The sequence below is a fragment of the Blastocystis sp. subtype 4 genome, assembly GCF_000743755.1.
Source record: "Blastocystis sp. subtype 4 strain WR1 chromosome Unknown seqid_0114, whole genome shotgun sequence".
Lineage (NCBI taxonomy): Eukaryota > Bigyra > Opalinata > Blastocystidae > Blastocystis > Blastocystis sp. subtype 4.
In genome coordinates this window covers 1-20,493 of record NW_014569433.1, presented here as the reverse complement: position 1 = coordinate 20,493, position 20,493 = coordinate 1, and the positions used below count along the sequence as shown (strand labels likewise).

Genomic DNA, 20,493 nt, shown 5'->3' with positions numbered 1-20,493 from the left:
TCATGTAAAATGATTCCAGTCCTGCTGGCTGGAACTCTGTTCGGAAGTACCATCTTCTCATGTTCTGATATGTAGCTCGGAAGTACTCTTGGAAGAAATATGTTAGTGTCATCATTATTACTATCGGAATTGTTGTCTTTCAGTTAATGTCTGGAAAGAAGAAGGTGAGTACAGCATCAAACAGCAATTTGGGTTTGTTGCTTTTGGTACTATCTCTTTGTATGGACGGTATTTGTGGCATGCAACAGGATATCGTTGTACCTCGTTATAAGCCTTCTTCGCTTCGATTGCAACAAATGCTCAATGTATATGGGGTTGTGGTTTCACTCATTGCTTCCCTCTTTTTGCAAGAATTACAACCTGGATTTACCTTCTTGATTCAGAATCGAGTATGTTTAGGGGTACATGAACTTGATAGTCTTTTACCATAGTATGCTGTTCTTTTTGGCATTTGTAGTTCTGTTGGACAAATGTTCGTTTTGTATACTGTACGTCATTTTCCTCCTCTTGTTCTTTCTACCATTACTACAACCCGTAAATTCTTCAGTATTCTGCTTTCTGTTATCTTTATGGGAAATGAGATCACTCCCTATCAGGTTTGGATTGATGAGTAGGATTGATGAGTAGTGGTTAGGTGTTTTCTTGGTATTCTTTGGAATTACCTTCGATAAGATTGGTGGAAGCAAAAAGAAATCGGATTAGAGGTAATGATTCTTTAAGTGGATATTTTGTTGAAAACAACACACTATTCATTCAACGCTACGTAGTAGATCAATAAGCTTTTCCGCTTCGGTCATTCCCGGAACAAGGTCTTCAGAATACCCTTTTGTCGGGATCGTTCCAAGAAGTTGACTTGGAATCGAATCTAACACAATATTCTCATATTTCGACTCATCAGCAAAAAATGCTAGCAACGTTGTCAATTGCTTCGTATCAAGAACATGCGTCAACGTAGTATACAACTGTGTAGCTAAATCATTTGTCTTCTTTGTAAACGTATCCAATGTATCCACCAATCTATCAGTCATCTAACATAATTATTCCAACAAGTTGGATTGTTCAATGTAATGCGATGGAGTATCTGTACCAGTGCCTTTGACAACACCACTTAACTTCTGATATTCGCTCAAACAAAGTTGTCGTAATTTCGCTTCCTGTTCCGATTTCATCTCAAAATGCGTAATAAATTGTGGCCAAAATGAAAATGGACCTCTATATTTCACTATCTGTTTCTTTCATATACGAGAAGTCACGAGGAGTTCCAACCAAATCCTTATCAGAAGCTTTGCTTCCTGAAGCCTTTCCAATACACTCAGTATATCGAGTAAAGAACAATGAACCCTATCTGACAACCTATACAATTCCTTACTCGACTCATTAACCAGAAGAAGAAACGACTATAACGTGGACTTGCTACTGATCGTAATTCTCTCCATAAGAAGTCATATCCTTCTCGTATCTCTACACTGGAAGGTGATAATAATGATATCAAATCTGAACTCGACTAAAAATGATCCTTCCTCTCTATACAAACAGAATATCGAATCGCACGTTCAAGAGCACTCTGATGTGTTTGTTCAATCAATTGAAGATGTCTCTCTCGTGCTATTCGCAATTCTAACAATGATTCTTCTACTTTACTATCCAATAATCTTTGTTGATCTCTCCTTCGCTTTCGACTCATTCGTGCTGATTCTCGATTTCTCTCCAATCTATTTCTCATCATATTACCAGGTCATACTTCAATTTCCTCTTATCCTCATCTACTTCCTTATCTACAAACTGTCTCTTGATGGTTTCCAGAGGCAGATTCTCCATGTTCTTACACTCCATTGGACTTTTTCCTCCAGGAGCCTTCAACTCTATCTCAGATCCACTGTATCTTGGAGGAATCGACTGAGGAAAACGCAGTGCATTCACTACAATCATCATGATATCCTAACTGTACTATCAGGATCACTCGCAGATAAACCACTTCGTCGCCCTTCTGAAAAGCCTCCTTCTTCTGGTGGTGGTGAAAATACCGAACCAACATGCATGAACTGGTTGAAGAACGCAGGGTCCGGAGTACCTTCAATACGTGCTTCTGATTCTTGTCCCTCGTGTTTCTCACGAAGCGAATTCTCTCCATAGGTGAAGAGAGGGAGGTTGAGTGATGGTCTCCCCCAATCTGTACTGTAGGATTGCTCACGAAGACTTGAACCAGTTTCCACTGACTGGAGAGGTTGATTGACTGGGAGCGATGTGTACGAAGAAACCATAGGAGTACGCAGCGAGAAAGAAGTACGACCATCAGATTGATAGGGATCGGCAAAGAGATTATCCAATGATCCTCTGATCGGAATCTGAGGACCAAATATCATTGAAGAACTACATTTGATGAATTCAATTCATTAAAACCCTCCCATGATCTGACTTGAGTAAGACAATCGAGGAATACCTTCAGAACTAGATCGACTCTACAATAACAAAACAGCACAAACAACAACATCGCCTGTCATGAACAGGATATCCTATACATCAAAACTGCATATAGAACCCACAGAAATGCCTTGACGACTACCCATTCCTTCTCCCTAAATAAGATCCAAATTCTATAATTACTCGATCATCATTTTCATTTTCAAATACTTCTTTTCCGCTTCCAGACATCGTAAAACTCTGTCGTGCCATAGAACTAGGATACTGCATCATATCTGGAGTGCTGTCACATCCAGAACGTTGAGTACTATCTCCATTTCCATGAGTAAAGCCATCTTGATGAACTTGGTTCTGAGAGGGTTCAATGGTAGGAGGTTGTACTGACTGAGAATTTGACATGGTTTTGATATCTATTCTGATTCTTTATTCACTAAAGAGATGATCACGCACTATTCCTTCTCCAGAGACTCAATAATGGCTGCAAATCAATCCTGATGGTAAAGAATACTGATCAACAGAAAAAGAAGAATGTTCAAAACCAATCCTGTCTATGTAATCTGCAACAAACAAGAACTATGTCCAATATTCATCAATCATTGGGAAGTAAACGTCTTCCAGTTGCAAAAGAAGTCGATAAGCCGAGTTTCCATTCTGATAGTACCTAACCAGATACTCGGTTCGTCGAAAGCCCAATCCTTCATACAGATTTAGCGCTCCAATGTTGTCAATCTCTGTTTCTAAATAACACTCACTGAACCGTAGTCGGATCATCGCATTAATACACCGAATGGCCAATGCCTTAGCTACATATAAGTCCCATATAACGAATTAAACCAATTCCTCGTCCTCGGTACTCTGGAATCACCGATAACATCCCTATATAGCCCACAGGACGCCTTCCCTGCATATCCTTTTTGCAAATACACATTCCAATCATTTCGCCATTTTCATTCCGTGCCTAGACTTCATTGTACAATAGAATCACCAACAGAATATGTGATATCAGGATTCTGATCAACAAAGTAATGATATGTATAAACAGAGTATGCTTCACTTAACATACGATCATTGATTCTTTTGAACTCATTAATCTCACTCTGGGAAGTGTATTTGTGGAAGGTGATTCCTTCGATCTCTGGTTCCTTCGGTATCTCCAGATAGGTGACCTCTTCAGACATCTGGACTCCACTCAATGAAAGAGTGAAGTCTTCCAAAACTCCAAAAATCCTCCCAATTCCAACAAACAGGAATAAAACAGTTACTTCGTTTCCAGATCTTCCCACTTGTTAATCATTAAGCGCGAGCATGCGGAGAGAGCAGCATCCACGATCTTCTTATTGTCGCTAGCTAGAAGCGTCATCACCTTCTCTTTTCCATGGAACTGCGCAACAATCCTATTCCTTATACTCATTATTTACTCTCACTTCTTTCCATTAGGATAGAAGGCAGCGAAATAGCCGAGATCACTACAAGCAACACATACGGTTTCTTCATCCTCACTACCCACCAGTTCGACCAAACGCTTAATAATTCTGAAGTTGTCCAACTCAAACGAACGAATATTCTCCTCCCAGAACTCGGCCGTGTGACGAGGGCCAGCACGCAACTCACCCGAATCAGCTTCTTTAACATATAAATCGAACGAAGTCAACACATCGTAATCAACATTCAATTTCTCCAACACCACACGAAGAGTCTCTGTAATGTCGCTGTCCTTAAAGATACGCTGATTTAAGAGGTTAAGCTTACGAATGGCTCCTCCTGAGAGTAATTCTTCCACAAGGGCTGCATCGCCCAACAGATTCTCCACGATCGATACAATCACACGAATGATCTTCTCGCTGCTATATGTATTGAGAGACTGGGTGATCTCGGCAATCAGTCCATAATGCTTCTTGTCGAAAGTAGCACGAGCCTCAGTCACAAATGAGAACATCCAGATATTCAGCAACAGCAGATAAATGAACTGAGTAGCATTCGTGACGCAAAGATTAAATACCTTGCTTAGGCTACTCATTAATTCCAATCGTCATAAATACATAGCAAGAACACCCTTATGCAGGTCCTCAACTCTGTTGGGCTTGTAACGGAGATGAAGCTGGATGTGACGAATCCATTCAATCACCTACTGAGAGAGCATCCATCATTAGAAGACACTCATCTTCGTCCACGGTCTCTTGCTTCACATCTTTGAATGTCTCCATAAAGAGATCCACGACAGCAGCACGAAGCTCCTCTGAAGCAGTAGAAATACTACTCTGAATCCAATCAACCATTTCTACCCACTGACAAAGGCAGCTTCGCGAATAATCAGAGAACGAAGGCTTTCCTTCTTTTCATACCCCTCGGTCACTTCCACTTCGGGAGAATTAATAGCGTTGATGATATTTAAGAGATTCACGAAAATGATGCACAACTTGTCCATGGCTTCCTTCTGGATCAATTTCTCCGCGGTCTTTGTGTCAAAATGAAGAATTGAGTCCAAGATGGTTAAACCCTCAGCTACAACCACCTTGTGAGTATCATTCATGAGAACTGTGGCAAGAGCGTTAATGCATGTAATACGATTCATCTGAAATCTCAATTCCATTCACAAGCACTCACATCAGTGACATCCTCGCTTCCTGTCTCAACTAACACAATACTCTCTACATCTTCTTCTTTCAGAAGAGCCGTATCAGTAGGCCCAGCACTAAACTCATCATTTTATCAACGCATTAGCTACACAGCGTATTTCTTCCATTCTACCTTTGAAAGAGATGGAACTGAGGAGAGAGTGCATCCCTCTGCAACTCCCATCACAATTCGATCCGTGCGGACGTCTAATCCGAGCATCTCCTCAATGTCCAAGTTTTTCTTGTTCCTATAACGATTAGACCCTTCTTTATTAGCAATCAATACTTGTTGATATCACTCATTCGTAAATACCCTGCCAGAATCTGCGAATTCATCCTATCGAAACTGGGGAAACGGAGAACCCATTCTCCCTGAAAGATGAAAAAAACCGTGATATTCGGATTGATTCAACAAACAACTCAATCAACTTCTTCTCGGATCTCTTCAATCTCTTCTGAAGTCGAATTTTTGCGAGAAGGAGTATTCCGACCATGACTTAGAATGGCATCGATGAAAGCAGTACTTGAACTGCTAACACTATAATTGTATGCTGCTTTCCCAGTAGCTTGTACACGTGTCATAGCCCGTTTAAAATCATGCAACTATGTAATAACCCATTCCTCTTCCTTACACATAAAGGACGCACTGGACAATTCATATCAATCTCGCACAACGCATATCCTTCTTTCCGTTTCTCGTTTATCATCTCCCGAATTGGATACACACACGCTGTTTTACATAACTCTTTCAAATCACTTCCACTATAGGATTCTGTAATTCGAGCTAGTTCTGGAATGAGGGAAGGATCTTGGACATGTTCATCTTTCAGTATCATACGAAGAATTGCCTCACGTTGTTTCTCCGTCTACACTAAGAGATTGCTAGAATTCTCACAGGTAAATCTACAAGGAAAGTACAAGGAAGTCTTCGCAGAAAAGCTTTGTCAATATCCCAAGGACGATTTCTACCTCTTACTCCAACTACTTAGTCTCACGTTGCTCCCACTACAACAATTCCATATTTGTTTTCAACGTCTTCCGATAGCATTCCATCCCACAGTTGCAGGAATTGAGACTTCATTTGAGCATTCGCTTCTTGATCCCCATGACTACGGGAACTCAAAAAGATATCAACTTCATCAATAAACAAAATACAAGGAGCCAATTTCCGGCACATAGCAAAAAGTGCACGAATCAACTTCTGACTCTCACCAAAGTACATGTTCATAAGAGTAGATCTACATAAGATACGTTTCATAACCCTACAGTTGAAGATTGATAAAGGGAATGCCTGATTCTTTTGCTAGAGCCTTTGCTAGCATGGTTTTACCAGTTCCAGGTGGTCCTAAAAGATCAAACCATTCAGTGAAATGAACCATAAAGAAGGACACCCTTTGGTAAAGAAAAGAGGGAGTGAGAGACGAACAGTTGAGGCTGACTTAGAGGTAAAATGATCATATCTTGCAATTCCTGTTTGATAGCATCAATTCCAGCAATATCATCGAAGGTTGTGTGGATGTCATCAGGATCAATGACATCTTGCATCACGATTGCTTCATACTAGAGCGTTACAAAGTTATCCAACGGTAACTGAATTCGAAATATCCAATGGGTGCCCAGTTCGCTGCTCGAACTTCTTTTGCCAATCTCCATACGCTTTCTTTGCAGCATCTGCTTCCTTGAGTATAATAAGCCATCAGTCATCTAATACTTTCTTATTATTGTCAAGAGCATCCAACAGTTTTTTCGTCAAATAGGTAGAAACAATTCCTCCTATGACAGTAGCCGCGATGGACACAATAAGGTCAATGCGGTTGTCCTCTGACATGATTATGTGCGGACTCCTCTTTTTCCATCTTTTTTTGGAAGTGATACTGACAGAAATACAATCAACAAGAGATATAGGGAAAGGACCTAATAACTACTATTACAGTATGCTTAATTAGGGGATATTAAATAGAACCAGATCCATTTTAGGATTACCACTCATCTATTCATTATTTCCTGAGTGTTTCGAGGGTGATTACCTGGTAAGTGAATCGGAACTGCATTGTTGCAATGATGACTCCAAGAGCGTATGTCTGACACATTCGTGAAGACAACTTTGAGATCTGAGCTCCCTTTTGTGTTATTAGCATATTTAGTTATTGGTTGGTTCGTTTCTAATTCTTGTTTAGGAAGTGGGGTAGTTAAGAAAGGTTTGATGAATTGTTTGTTTTTACAATCTTTTCTAGTATATGGACTCTTGTTGTTCATGTTCAATTCCATTTCCATGAAGTACTCAATTCTTCTAATTGTTCTCATTTTTGCCCTTTCTGTTGCTCAGGAGTATTCAATGGGTACTCGAGAGCAACCCAAACCAGATTTGCCTCCTGATAGTAAATTGATTATTCAGAATCTTGTATTAAAGTCATTTCTCCCTGATATCGTAGTATATCCCTGAAGATTGTTCAAAGAAGGCTGCAAGTGGAAATACTGTCTCTGTTCACTATAGCGTTGGGTCTAAATGAATGTAATCACTATAAGGGGTATTTGTACAAAAATGGCAAGAAGTTTGACTCCTCGCTTGATCGAGATGCTCCTTTTTCTCTGAGACTTGGAGCAGGACGTGTAATCAAAGGATGGGAAGAAGGATTGCTTGGAATGTGTGTAGGGTAAGGGAGAGATAAGAAAAATGACTCTTAGTGAGAAGAGAAGATTGATTATTCCTGCCAATCTTGGATACGGCATGAGAGGTGCTGGAGGTGTGATTCATGGAGGTAGGGTTTGATAGGTTTGCTGTGATACTCAGGTGCTACACTCGTTTTTGATGTTGAAATGCTTTCAGTGAAGTAAATAAGGTTGTTTGTTGATCACCCATAAATGTTTCGAATACCAGTATTTTTTCTGTTCGCCCTATTTTTTGTATCAGTGGTATTCAGTACAGTAAATAGGTTGAAAAAGAGTGGGCAGGAATGGTTAGTGTCTTGTATCCTCTTAATCTGTAGTGATCTATCGTGTTCTCTGAACATGGACTTCGTTTTTCAGAGAGTTATTTCAACCAACAAAGCATCTATTCCTTCTGCAGAGTCTACCACTTCTATTCCTTCTGTTTCGCCAATTGAACAGTCCAGCAATACAGATATAGTTAAAAAGCAAATTGATTCACTCAAGAAAAGTGTTCAAGAGTCTACAGGATCTTTGTTCGGGAGTGCTGATCGGCAGCAATCAACGCAGTTACCTTCAGGAACTGACCCTACCATCCCATCTTCAACAAAGTCCCCTATGACTGTAACAACTTCTATTCCTTCTGATAGTCAACGGAAGATGGAAGAAAAGGATTTCAACTTCAATTGTCTGGAATTCCTCTCTCCGGAGTATTGTCAAGGAAAGGATCCTCGTGACGAATTTGTCTTCAAGTATCGATTTAACAAATCGAAAAAACGCTATCTTATTGTGGTGAATCATCACTGGCAGTTCTTTAATGGAGTGACTTTTATGCGCAGTAAACTGTACAAACGTTTCAATGAACTCTATCCAATTGATTTTGATCTCATTAATATGGGTCCTCGATTCAATGAGACCTATCGAATGGTGAGACATTCATTACGAGTTGGAGGTGAGTACAGCTATTATACTCTAGCAAAGGCATATGCGTTTTTGAAGGGATATGCTGAATATGATGGTTATTTCCTCATTAATGATGATGCATTTCTCGATCCTCATCGATTACAAGAATATGATTTAACTCAGAGTTGGCATGAACCCACTCGACCTTATAACTGGACATTAAACTGGAGCTGGAATCACCTCCAGAATGAGAATGGGGTTCGTTATCCCATTGCATTTCGGAATGCTATCAATGAAGTGATATCAAATCGTTCTCTTGAAATCCGGTGTCAACTTGTCTTCCCTACAAACCAACGTCGTTCGCTCCAGGACTTCTTTTATGTTACTGCTTCAGATATGCCTCTGTTCCTCCAGCTGGTGGATATCTTCTTTAAGCATCGTGTCTTTTTAGAGCAAGCTGCGCCTACCATCAACTGGTGTCTCAGTCATAACGAAATTGTGAATTGTAATCATCATAATTGGCCATTAGTTTCTACGTGTGTCCATCTCCATCCTATTAAGATGGGGAATCCATTCAATCAGAACCTTGCTATGCAACACATTGAAGGAACAAATACCTTAAATGTTCCTGCCATGTCATGGTATTGTGTTTGTAACATACACAATTAGGATTATTTGGATTCCATTACTTTATCTCCATAATACGTATTCACATGTTCACGAAGTAATTCTTCTTCGATACGCATCAACTCGTTATACTTACAAAGACGTTCACTACGACAAGGTGCACCACTTTTGATCTACTCATCATTCTCTCATACTGTATTCACTTTCTCCGTATGCAATCCTACACTCAGATGAGCAATGAAACAGTCTTCTGTTTCACCACTCCGATGACTCGTCATTACGGTCCAATGACCCTTCTCTCGACACAGCTTAACAGCACCTATGGCTTCTGTCACTGAACCAATCTGATTGACCTTCAACAATAAGGAGTTACAACACTTCATATCCAGACTCTTTTCAATTCGAAGCATGTTGGTTACAGTCAGATCATCACCAACAATATCAATCTCTATTTCTAACTTGCTATTTCAACTCCTACTATCGCCTAAACAACGTGTCATTGCAGACCATCCCTCAAAGTCATCCTGATTGAATCCATCTTCAATGGAAATGATCGGATAACGAGATACCAAATCCTCATAAATACGAAGTAACTCAGCTGAAGATACCAAATCCTCAGGTCGTGGTTCCTCATTCTTACGAGCCTTCTTCATGAGATCATATTTCTCGTATTTTGTATCATAGAATTCGCTCGCTGCTACATCCATTCCAATGCGTACCACATCCGAATAACCACTCACTGCAATGGCTTCACAGATTAGATCTAAAGCCGTATTCACACTGTTCATTGCAGGATGGATTGCATTATGACCATCCTCATTTGTGATATTGGGAGCAAAACCACCTTCATCTCCAACATTTACACTATCACTTCCATATCGCTTTGTTATTAACGACTTCAGAGACTGATACACTTCAGAAGCAATACGCATGGCTTCTCTGAATGTCTTGGCACCAACAGGCATAATCATGAATTCCTGAACAATTAAACTATTCCCACTATGGGCTCCTCCATTAATAATGTTGAACGAAGGAACAGGAAGATGTACTTCATCTATTCTAACACTATTCCTCAAATCTTACCATTCATGTACCCTGCAAGTCGAGCAATGTACCGATACAGAGGAATATGAGATGCAGCTGCTCCAGCTCGACAGACAGCCATGGAAACGGCAAGAATGCTGTTTGCTCCGAGTTTGGACTTTAATCGACTATAGATGACGTAGTAACAATAATCTGACCCCCATTCTGTCTTCGTTCCATCCAATTCTTCAATCATAAACTGATCAATTCCAGTCTATACATCACTTCTCCTATGGAATCTCACTTGGTCCAGGGGATCCTTTCCAAGAAGAGCAGGACCAATAATAGTATTAATGTTCTCAACCGCCTTCATCACGCCTTTTCCATGGTGCTCACTTTTAATACCATCGCGCAGCTCTAATGCCTCATAGATTCCTGTTGATGCCCCGCTTGGCACAGATGCACGAAACAGGCCTAACTCTGTCGTTAGATCAACCTTTCCATCAATATCAAATAACATATTCTACTTCTACGGTTGGATTGCCACGACTGTCATAAATCTGTCTAGCCTAATGAATCATCCACGTAATCCCTAAATCTACATAAATTGACTGAATTGATGTCTTATCAGAATTCATTTGGATGTAGGTAAGGATTGTATACAAACAACTCAACTAGATTCACGCTTCGTACCCACGGACAGAATTGGTATAGATCCACTAATAATGGAATCAGGATTCTCTCGAATCGTTGACTCAATCATTTCACTCCACTTCCTATATTCTTCGCCTACAGTCGAATCCAATTCAAAAATAGTCTGTTCAATCCACTGACACAATAAAGAGCACTCAGGAGGCGTCAACAGAGAGCGCAGAATCCGATAGTTGTCTATCCGATTTCCATCAAGTTCCTTTTCATCTATGTTTCATCCTTCTATCCATCACTTACAAATCGAGACGTCTTCTGTGAAGGACCGAAAAGTCTCTTCATGATGTCGCTCAAACTTCTTTTGCAGTAACCCGAAAGCATTCTCTGCAAATGTTCTCAGCGCCGAATTGCTATTCATAACACTCCTTCCTGATCATTACTGATGTTGTAAAAGGAGAATCAAATGAAGAATTCTTCGTTGATTATCTCCAGAAAAGCTAGAGAACCACTACAATTAATCATATCTCTAATTCCCACAGCCACCACAGATCGAAGTTTCATTTTGATAGAAAGAACCAATTGCTTTTCCTCAGTCCCAGTCTCGCGGAAAACCAGATTCATCACTTCATTCACCACTCCACGAACAGTACTCTCTTCAATGCGAGGAAATGTAATACTCTCTTCATGTCGTGTGTTAGCAGCAGCAGAACGAGAGGGCATAACACGTCGTTTCTTTGGAGTCCGTTCTCGGATCTCATCATCACTTTCCTCTTCATGATATGTAGGAGAACGAGTGGAGCGTGACGGATGGCGACGAACAATACGACGTTCTTCCTCATCACTCTCATTACGACGCAAAGGACGACGACGTGAAATCCTCTCATCTTCACTGTCAGAGGTGGTTCGGTTGGATCGCTTTGTATCGTCAATAGAAGGACGTTTTTCTGTGTATTTCTGTGCATTCTTCGGGACTTCACAAATCCCACATACTCCAAACAACTGGCAATTAGGAACACACTTCTTATGATATACTACAATTTAATGCTGTTTTCATGTGTACATGAGAGACAAGCAGGATTGATACAACGATAGTACGATTTCGATGCATAGTGAGCATTATCAGGTACTTGAGCATGTGTACCACGTAATATGTAGAGATCCACAGGATCCAAATCTTCAATAGGTTGATTGCAAACAATACACTTTCGTACATCCAATAGATCGCTTTCCTTCATCTCAGCTAGATGTGAGAAGGAGAAATAAATTGGAACGATAATAAAGTTGACAGCGTTCAAGACGAGTTAATTCATTCAACTACAGACTAAATCATTCTCCACAGTCAGACTTCTTTTGCTCTTTCTATGAAGGATGGATCGATTGAATTGTTCTTTGTATATTCGGCATAATACGCCTCAAACGGATATGATATATTCTTAATGCCAACGACTTGTCTATAAATAAGAACGATACTAAAAGAATACGAGGAATTCACTTCATCGAAGAATTGAACAATGAGACGATTTTGAATCTTCTTCTTACTCAATTTCAACTTTCCAGCTAAAAGAGGAGAAATCCAAGCTGGATGGAGAATCACTGCTGGCCAATAAGGAAAGTCAAATACTTTCAACCACACAACCTCACCATATCTAGATATCTTTCGAATCAATAAAAAGATACAAATGACGGGTACTAATGTTGGCCTCATCCTTTTCAAACGGGTTCTCCTGTTGAACTTCTTCTTCTTCTTTTGGTTCCTCAGGTTTCTCCTCCTTATCTGACTAGAAATAATACAATTATCAAGGACTTTTACCATAATTTGAATCTCATTTGTTCACAAATGTTCCGAAAACCTCAAGATATTTTATTATCTACAAAGACAAGTATTCGAAAGAAGGAAGTGAAGGAACTAAGACAACGGATCAAATATAGTCTTGATAATTACTCAGATGAGGCCGACGAAACTCTTTTTGGAAATGGAACGGTATTTCAAATCTAATGTAATTCATTCTGAAGGCAATTGAAGTGTTAAAACTGAAATCGGGTATTCTTCTCTATAAACACAAAGAAGGTCCTGCTTTGTTTATTGAAACTCTTGATCATCGGTTTTATCCTACTGGTACTCTTTTTTTCCTCTCATTTAGTATAGTGAATGCCCTTTGGCGTTGTCCTACCATTGTTCCTGTGGTATATACTAATTCTTTTGTCAGTCAGAAGATTATTGAAGGTGCTTCTCTTATGGTTCCAGGAATTGTCGTTCCTGTAGTACTTGAATTTGCTATTTATTCATAGGAAGATGGTTTACCTCAATTATTGTTTAAGAAGGTGGTAGCCATAGGTACTTTCAACAATCCCAAGCCTTTTGCCATTGGCTATTGTTGTGTTAATGATTTTGCTTCTCAGATGGCTTCAGGAGTGATCTGACTATTCGAGTCGTGATATCTAGAAAGGCAAGGTGATTGAAGTGGTTCATATGTACCGTGACCATGTGTATGAGGAATATGGACGAGTAGATCCATTGCCAGAAGGTTATACGATCTCTGCTGTATATCCTCTTCTTGATGTAGCTGTTGAATGTGGTGATGAAAAGGAAATGGATGAAGAAAATGTCCAGCAGCCAGACACAGAATCACAACAAGAGGGATCTGAGGAAGTGACATCTCAGGAAACGGCACTTCAAGAGACATCGGAACTATCTACCGAACAATCTTCTTCACATCCCATCAGTGAATCGGAGATGGATGATCAACTTCTTCATCTCTGTATCCGGGTATCCATATTCACTCTTACTCACATCCAGTGTTTCAGTGAGATTGGACCTGAAGAATTACCTATCCAGACTTCTACGTTCAATTCTAAATATTTGAATCAGAAGGAGTTTATCAGTTCTCATCGTGCAAGCGAATACTGTTCTCTTGATTGGCTTCAATGAACAGTAGATTGTGGAGATATTCATGGAGAACATGGAATTCGTTGGAATGACACTTCCTTCAAGAAGCTTGCTACTCTTATGGATTATCTCCAAGAGAAGAAACTCATTACATTTAAGAAGATTAACAAACAACCAGTAGATTGACTTATTGGAATCCTAACAATAGACCATTATGACGGTTAATATGCAGCACCCTTGGCTGGCAAAATATAAGGAATATATCAACCATTTCAAGTCTGATGCTGTGAAGATTAGAAGTGGAACAAAGGAACCTGTTTCTACCGAACCAGAACGCAAAACAAACGTATCTGTGCTATATCGCATCAATAAAATGATGAAGAATGTGTTCTTGGCGATGCAAATGGATCCCAATGCAATGTATTCCATGGCTGACGCTAAATCTGTTTTGAATGCATATCTCATTTCGAAAGGACTGATATCAGAATCAGATACTGGAATGGTTGTAAAGAGTAGTGGGTTTCTGTGATGTAGATACTCAATGATGAACTTACAGATGCTCTATTCCGTGATAAGAAGGTTCCTGAAGGTGGTTTTCCAACAATGCTCTCACGAAGAGAAGTTGCTCAACTCTTTGAAGAGAAGTTGATTCAGTATCAGGCTGTTCAAGTCAATGACAAGGTTGTAGTAAAGAAGGGAACTCGACAAGGAATCGTCATTACCACAGAGAAGGTGAAAGGAGCTAAAAGTCCACAAACACTTGTCTACCATGCTTCTGACTTCTCTATTGATGTAAAAGAATTGCTAAAAACGCTATCCAAGGTTTGTGCTTCCAGGTTGGTATTAGGGGAGTCCCATGACTTGTAGTGGTTGCATTCACACAAACCAGCAGGGAGAATACATTCAACTCCAAGGAAAGATGGCATCTACGATCAAGGATTGTCTGGTCAAACAATACAAGATACCTGCCAAATATATCAGTGTTAAATAGTCCTATTTCTCTTTGTTTGAAATACAAGAAATGGAAGGGGTAGTCAATTCTCTATATAAGAATCTCTAGCATTTCAGAATTTTACTCCCTAGATTGCTATGAATCCCTTTCCTTTTCCAAATTGAGCCAGAAAACTATTTCAAGGACAAGAATTAAATATGGTAGGTGATCGATGCTATCAGAAATAAGCAAATTGTCCAGAGAGTGCGAGAATATGTTGGTTGTTCTCGCATTGACAACATTGTCGAGCCAATCCACTAACGATGTTGTAGGGTAAGAGAACTAAGAAGGTCGGTATTTGCGGAAAGTACGGAACAAGATACGGTTCGTCCCTTCGTAAGATTGTCAAGAAGATTGAGATCAGTCAGCACAGCACGTAACTTCCTTGCTTTTCGTGTTTCTCATCGTGTAGTTATGCTTGTGCCTTCTGCGGCAAGAACACTGTGAAGAGAACTTGCGTCGGTATTTGGGAGTGCAAGAAGTGCGGAAAGGTCCTCGCTGGAGGTGCTTGGTCTGTTGCTACTCCTGCTGCCTTGACTGTGAGATCCTCGATTCAGAGACTTCGCCGTTCTAAGGTTGAGGCTTAAACTCATATTCGATTCTTGGAATAGTGATTGATTGTTTGTTAACAAACAGACCACTCTTCATAAGGATTCTCTTCTACAACGATAGGACCCATTTCATGAGGCGTTAACAGATCTTCTGCCTTTGCAAATTCCTACAATTCACTTCTACCATCACTTCTACCTCTTTATGTTGCTCTACAAACAGCGTCGCATCTTCCACAAAATGTTTCGCAATGAGGGTCAGTTCATGTGTTTCCCCATTAAAGATCTTTGTATTCTCATACAGAAGTTGGACATCTGCGATAAAGTCCGTATGTGTGTATCCCTTCCTTCCCATGCGCAATCCAATCGTATTCAAGTCGATAATGTTCGGAATGGTTCTACGATAGGTCTCTGTCCACGTCTCATTAGGTGCTGGCAATTGTCGGAAGAACTTCGCATGGTCGCGATCCATCAATACTTTCAGTCCCTTCTTCAGCAGCTTCTCAAGACGACGGGGGTTGCACTCCTCAGTCACTGGCTCGATCTGTTCTGTGTTCTTCTCCCGACGCGGTCGCTACATATCACTCCAATCTTAGATTCCTACTCGCTGTGTTGCGATAGATCGAGGCTTATGAGCCCGAGGTACACTTTTCGTGACTTTGTGGATGGGTTGCGAACTTGGGTCAAACCCATTGTAACGATGGAGAACTACTAATGAAAGGCCACTCCAGTATATACTCTCAGCTAGACTCAATGATTCCAACTTACGCTGTGCCTCGAGCACATTCCGGACATCCTTCGCACTATGTGTATAACTCACGTTGGAGAGGATTCGACCATCCTTCTGAACAGTTAGTGTGACTCGTCGAACCCAGAGAGGTAAGCCATTCGGACCCACCATTCCTGTCCCCACTCGCTTCGTTCCCTCTTCTGTAAGAGCACCAGTGAACGAATTCGATACAGTAGGCAGAATCCCAGATGGCTGAGGTACTGGAAGAGGTTTCTCCATTCCAGGCACCACGAAGTCAGGAAGAGTGACATCATTCAGCTCGGTAGGAGCTCGGAGAGGTTCGATACGAGGAGCATTAGGAACAAGTGAGTCGAAGAGATTGGAGAATGGAAGTGTATTGGCAGTAAGAATGAACTGCTCGCGTCCTGAGAGCCAGTTACGCTGATCCTCAAACTGGACATTCACTTGTTCCTGGAACTGTTTGTTCTGTTCCTGTTGATTCTGCTTGTGTTCTCGATAAAGATTACTGAGCTCATCACGAGCATTGTTCTTCACATATTTCACCAAAGACCAACGTTCCATCCGCTCCATCTCATCTCTTGCCATTCCCAATTGTAAACACAGTTCTTGCAACTCCTTCTTCGACTTCTTCCGAAGATCTGGTAACTTCTCCGGTTGAGGTTGTTCCTGTGGATCCAGTTCTGCAGGGAGTTCCTCACTCGAATCTGTATCATTCGCCAAATGTGAAGCTCGCTTCTGAGCAGGCTTACCTTTTCGGTTCCGAAGACTCTACACAAGACGAATCTTATAGTGAGTACCTTGGATGGAAGGAACATATACATCTCACCAAAGGCTTCTCGGAAGAGAACACTACTATCCAAATAGATACTTTGATTAAGAATCATTCGAGTCTTTTTCTATCCATGATTCCAACCACAAGTAATCACCTCAATGATTGAACTTACATATTGATCACACAAGTTCCATGGAGCACGATGAACTCTCTCGACAAAGAAATTCGCAGTTTTCACTTCACGATCTAAAATACGTTTGAGATGTTGATAATATGATTTCATAAGACCATAATCGCACATCTCCTCTCGATCTACACTCACCACATCATCATGACTAATCTGAGTGGTAGCTAACTCAATCTTCTTCTTTGCGAAATTCTGTAAGTATTCTAAATTCTCCTTTACACGCAGGAATGCTTTAATTTAGCAATATCAACTATCCATACTCGTTCCTTGTGTAGCTGATAACGATGTGATGTAACGCACACCTGATCGTTTCAACATTGCATTGCCAACATCACACGCTTGTAAAAGGCATACAGCTTCGGGTGTCAAATGACGTGGAACGGAAATAGGAAGAATTGCATTCCTCAAACGATAACTACTCATCAGAATAATGTGACATTCCGACGTGCGATTCTGAATATCAAAGAATTGTTTGTAACGCTCGTTAAAATCACGTTGATTCTCTTCTGATCGCAAATATGGGAATAATTTGCATAGTTGTTCGATGGATAGCTTGTTCACTACATATCAGATTCATTACCAATCATGACATTTCTGGAAGTAATGTTGAAGTAAGTAATCTTCAAGAGCCCTTTTCATGATAAGATAGTTATTATCATCAGGATTATACATTCTCACAATAGGCTCCATCTTTCCTGCGACAAACAAGTTATCGATTTTCCGAATATATGCATTGTAAACATTCGAAGCTGGAGGTGCTGGCTCACGTGGACTACAAATGATAAACAAATGCAATCATCACTTTTCCATCTTCACCACTAAGAGGTAGTCTGTGAGAGGAATCTAGATATAAATGACTGCATTCACAAGAACATCATGCTGGAACAGAGGTGTATTGTAGAGTGGAGTACACAATGACATCATCTGCTCACCTGGTTTCAGACGTCCCATTAGAGGCATCAATTCACTCTCACTCAGAACTCGATTCACACCTTCTGGAGGATGTTCCCCTAACTGTCAAAATAGTCACAAATTCCCACATTCAGTTTCACCAGGAGCTGGATTAATCCAATTGATGAAGAAAGATCCCATTCCCTGGTTCATGAACATTGGAGGTTGAGGTTCCGAGTACTCTACCATCACCAGATGATCATTCTCCGATGAAAGCTCCGACATCGACCGAATTGCTTGAACCAAGTGATCATTACGGTTATTGTCACTACGTCGAGCAATCTCACACTATTTATGATAAGCATGAATGATACCCACATTCAATATCAACTCCCGATTTGGAAAGCGAGGACGATGAAATCGTTCAATCTCCTCTGAAGTCATTCCTCCTTGAACAAGGAGAAATTCTCGTGCAATCTTGCTGTGGTTGGGAGGATTAAGAATCACGCGGGTTTGGAGAGTATGCTGCTTCTTTAGGTTCTTTTCCTTACGCATCTTTGCTGGATTATGATTCTCATTGGTACTGCTCGGCAATTCACAAGAAAAGATCAGATTTGGGTCATTAGAGTCTAGAATCATAATAGCTTCTTATCCATACCCATATATACAGTTTGTTGCACATCATCCTGAGAATCGAATCTCATGGACTCTAAATAAGGATTTCGGATGTCGTTGATATGAGCTATTTCTTAATAACCGATAAGGAACGAACTGTGTAACATTGCATTCTGCCGTTTCCTCTCTTCCTCAGATTCTTGGCCTTGTCGAGGACGTTTGAAAGAACCCCACAGACGTTCCTAGAATGTTTAGTCTTTTGAAATACTACATTCGCATGGAAAAGAAGATACGACGGGAGGACCACTACAAATAAACATCAACAAAAAGGACATACCATGTGATGGAGCATCCTGATCTAGAGTATTCTAGGTAAGAATAAGAAGAATCCATTCATACGTCATCTTCATAAATGCTATCATCTACTGTCCAGTCCTGAAGCAGTTCATCATCAGTAGAATCACTTTCTTCCTACATTTCACAAAAGACGATTGCTTTCACATTCATAGGTACTGAACAATTTAGAGGGCCGATAACTTCATCATCTGATGAACCTATAATGCGTTATATCTCCATGAACCCAATTCACAAAGAGTATCTCATAATAGGATCATGAGACTTACTTCCATCATTCTCGAAGATTGGAATAACCATCTTTGAGACGGATACTGAGTTATGGCTTCAGATTAGATTTTAGGAATTCAACTTTTGGACTTGTTATCTGCAATTCACAATTATGGCTTAATTCACGTATTCATTATAAAGGATTAATTGCGTCATATATCGATTAAATTACTTTTAGTGTATTACATTTAGTCTACTAGTTTCAAGTAGCATTAACTCATTAGAGGATATTATGTGCGTAGGAGAAGAGTGTTTCAGTTCACCATACTGTGAATAAATACCGTTTCAGATATAGTTCTAGAGTGAATTAATCTATTTCCATTCATAGTATATCCTTATTGTTGAAGAAATAGGTTATAGGACTACTGTGATTGATATCGAACAAAGAGGATGAATTCATTAATAGTTCAACTGCTAATAGTATTGGAAAGAACACAGATTCTGGATGCTTGAAGGATTGGGCTCTTATAGTACTTTAATCCTTTGGTATCTGGCTTTCTGTCGAATGAATCGATCAAGAGAATCAGCATCTCAAATATTATCAACCAAGCAAACATACTTGAGCTGTTCAATTCTTTCACTTTACAGAATACAGTATGACCCATCTGTATTCCATTTTCAGTGAGTGATGGAATGTCTAATTCAGATTCAATCATCAAGCAGCACTCTCTAATATCACTTTCCCTATATCATAGAAATTATATTCATCTCCATTGAATGAAGATAGAGAAGGGAGATCTAATCAATCAATCATCACTATCAGTCTTACTCTTCATTATCAATTCATTCGATTCAACAGTACTCCTATCACCATATCCATTAAGAGCCGCCATTTCTAGAGTGATGGATTGAAGTCGATTTAAATCTCATTCATCATTCATCAATCATTTATACTCTCAAACACTACTGAATGATAGTAATGGACTGCATACTGATCCAACTGAATGGAAATGAGAGAAGGAAGATCCTTCAATTCAAATGATTCATACCAAAAGAATGAATAATATCCAATATGGATTTGTCTCAATCGATCACAATTCATTATCAAACATTTGCTTCCTTCTCTATCCTCCTTATCCAATTTTAAACTATCTCTTCCAATGATAATAGTCTTCAATTCATTCAATCCATCAATCACAAATCGAGTCACTTTCTTAAAACAATCATTTCCAATTTCAATTTGTTTCAATGATATCAATGAATTGTTCAGTATCAATGATGATATATCAGGATTGAAATCATCACCAATAATCAAAGATTCAATACAACTAGTAACAATCAATTCACAATCATCAATCCATTTCATTCTCATATCATCATTAACATCAATAATAACATCATCTT

At 39.9% G+C, this 20,493-nt stretch overlaps 12 protein-coding genes across 12 annotated transcripts; 5 read left to right on the top strand and 7 right to left on the bottom strand.

Moving 5' to 3' along the window:
• Nucleotides 1-146: 146 nt before the first annotated feature.
• Nucleotides 147-702, top strand: JH06_1995 (solute carrier family protein; the record flags this gene model as incomplete). Its single annotated transcript, XM_014672088.1, has 3 exons — nucleotides 147-389; nucleotides 432-596; nucleotides 628-702. The coding sequence occupies 3 exons, from the start codon at nucleotides 147-149 to the stop codon at nucleotides 700-702; spliced, it is 483 nt and encodes a 160-aa protein (XP_014527574.1).
• Nucleotides 703-2,994: 2,292 nt separating this feature from the next.
• Nucleotides 2,995-3,599, bottom strand: JH06_1994 (acyltransferase; the record flags this gene model as incomplete). Its single annotated transcript, XM_014672087.1, has 3 exons — nucleotides 2,995-3,224; nucleotides 3,256-3,379; nucleotides 3,411-3,599. The coding sequence occupies 3 exons, from the start codon at nucleotides 3,597-3,599 to the stop codon at nucleotides 2,995-2,997; spliced, it is 543 nt and encodes a 180-aa protein (XP_014527573.1).
• An 80-nt stretch (nucleotides 3,600-3,679) lies between these two features.
• Nucleotides 3,680-4,993, bottom strand: JH06_1993 (vacuolar ATP synthase subunit; the record flags this gene model as incomplete). Its single annotated transcript, XM_014672086.1, has 5 exons — nucleotides 3,680-3,815; nucleotides 3,846-4,430; nucleotides 4,461-4,519; nucleotides 4,551-4,674; nucleotides 4,704-4,993. 5 exons carry the CDS (start codon nucleotides 4,991-4,993, stop codon nucleotides 3,680-3,682), a joined length of 1,194 nt encoding a protein of 397 aa, XP_014527572.1.
• Nucleotides 4,994-5,456: 463 nt separating this feature from the next.
• On the bottom strand, nucleotides 5,457-6,864 carry JH06_1992 (MSP1 family protein; the record flags this gene model as incomplete). Its single annotated transcript, XM_014672085.1, has 8 exons — nucleotides 5,457-5,639; nucleotides 5,669-5,902; nucleotides 5,932-6,001; nucleotides 6,032-6,274; nucleotides 6,303-6,381; nucleotides 6,413-6,596; nucleotides 6,622-6,714; nucleotides 6,748-6,864. 8 exons carry the CDS (start codon nucleotides 6,862-6,864, stop codon nucleotides 5,457-5,459), a joined length of 1,203 nt encoding a protein of 400 aa, XP_014527571.1.
• Nucleotides 6,865-7,113: 249 nt separating this feature from the next.
• On the top strand, nucleotides 7,114-7,871 carry JH06_1991 (hypothetical protein; the record flags this gene model as incomplete). The annotated part of the gene is made up of 6 exons (XM_014672084.1): nucleotides 7,114-7,186; nucleotides 7,271-7,464; nucleotides 7,493-7,531; nucleotides 7,563-7,646; nucleotides 7,690-7,795; nucleotides 7,828-7,871. 6 exons carry the CDS (start codon nucleotides 7,114-7,116, stop codon nucleotides 7,869-7,871), a joined length of 540 nt encoding a protein of 179 aa, XP_014527570.1.
• Nucleotides 7,872-8,300: 429 nt separating this feature from the next.
• On the top strand, nucleotides 8,301-9,254 carry JH06_1990 (hypothetical protein; the record flags this gene model as incomplete). Its single annotated transcript, XM_014672083.1, has 1 exon — nucleotides 8,301-9,254. One exon carries the CDS (start codon nucleotides 8,301-8,303, stop codon nucleotides 9,252-9,254), a length of 954 nt encoding a protein of 317 aa, XP_014527569.1.
• Nucleotides 9,255-9,256: 2 nt separating this feature from the next.
• JH06_1989 (enolase) lies at nucleotides 9,257-10,873 on the bottom strand (the record flags this gene model as incomplete). Its single annotated transcript, XM_014672082.1, has 7 exons — nucleotides 9,257-9,385; nucleotides 9,416-9,660; nucleotides 9,691-10,271; nucleotides 10,307-10,509; nucleotides 10,540-10,731; nucleotides 10,763-10,804; nucleotides 10,838-10,873. The coding sequence occupies 7 exons, from the start codon at nucleotides 10,871-10,873 to the stop codon at nucleotides 9,257-9,259; spliced, it is 1,428 nt and encodes a 475-aa protein (XP_014527568.1).
• Nucleotides 10,874-12,222: 1,349 nt separating this feature from the next.
• On the bottom strand, nucleotides 12,223-12,696 carry JH06_1988 (hypothetical protein; the record flags this gene model as incomplete). The annotated part of the gene is made up of 2 exons (XM_014672081.1): nucleotides 12,223-12,334; nucleotides 12,365-12,696. The coding sequence occupies 2 exons, from the start codon at nucleotides 12,694-12,696 to the stop codon at nucleotides 12,223-12,225; spliced, it is 444 nt and encodes a 147-aa protein (XP_014527567.1).
• A 24-nt stretch (nucleotides 12,697-12,720) lies between these two features.
• On the top strand, nucleotides 12,721-14,761 carry JH06_1987 (eukaryotic translation initiation factor family protein; the record flags this gene model as incomplete). The annotated part of the gene is given in 8 exon segments (XM_014672080.1): nucleotides 12,721-12,864; nucleotides 12,897-13,142; nucleotides 13,218-13,295; nucleotides 13,327-13,789; nucleotides 13,820-13,947; nucleotides 13,979-14,272; nucleotides 14,305-14,606; nucleotides 14,623-14,761. 8 exon segments carry the CDS (start codon nucleotides 12,721-12,723, stop codon nucleotides 14,759-14,761), a joined length of 1,794 nt encoding a protein of 597 aa, XP_014527566.1.
• A 214-nt stretch (nucleotides 14,762-14,975) lies between these two features.
• Nucleotides 14,976-15,348, top strand: JH06_1986 (60S ribosomal protein L43; the record flags this gene model as incomplete). Its single annotated transcript, XM_014672079.1, has 3 exons — nucleotides 14,976-15,029; nucleotides 15,052-15,137; nucleotides 15,174-15,348. 3 exons carry the CDS (start codon nucleotides 14,976-14,978, stop codon nucleotides 15,346-15,348), a joined length of 315 nt encoding a protein of 104 aa, XP_014527565.1.
• Nucleotides 15,349-15,386: 38 nt separating this feature from the next.
• On the bottom strand, nucleotides 15,387-18,465 carry JH06_1985 (serine threonine kinase; the record flags this gene model as incomplete). Its single annotated transcript, XM_014672078.1, is given in 13 exon segments — nucleotides 15,387-15,479; nucleotides 15,497-15,883; nucleotides 15,914-16,017; nucleotides 16,048-16,828; nucleotides 16,858-16,956; nucleotides 16,987-17,249; nucleotides 17,280-17,434; nucleotides 17,465-17,579; nucleotides 17,610-17,791; nucleotides 17,822-17,862; nucleotides 17,878-18,029; nucleotides 18,060-18,258; nucleotides 18,289-18,465. 13 exon segments carry the CDS (start codon nucleotides 18,463-18,465, stop codon nucleotides 15,387-15,389), a joined length of 2,748 nt encoding a protein of 915 aa, XP_014527564.1.
• A 1,564-nt stretch (nucleotides 18,466-20,029) lies between these two features.
• On the bottom strand, nucleotides 20,030-20,461 carry JH06_1984 (hypothetical protein; the record flags this gene model as incomplete). The annotated part of the gene is made up of 1 exon (XM_014672077.1): nucleotides 20,030-20,461. One exon carries the CDS (start codon nucleotides 20,459-20,461, stop codon nucleotides 20,030-20,032), a length of 432 nt encoding a protein of 143 aa, XP_014527563.1.
• Between the last annotated feature and the right edge of the window lie 32 nt (nucleotides 20,462-20,493).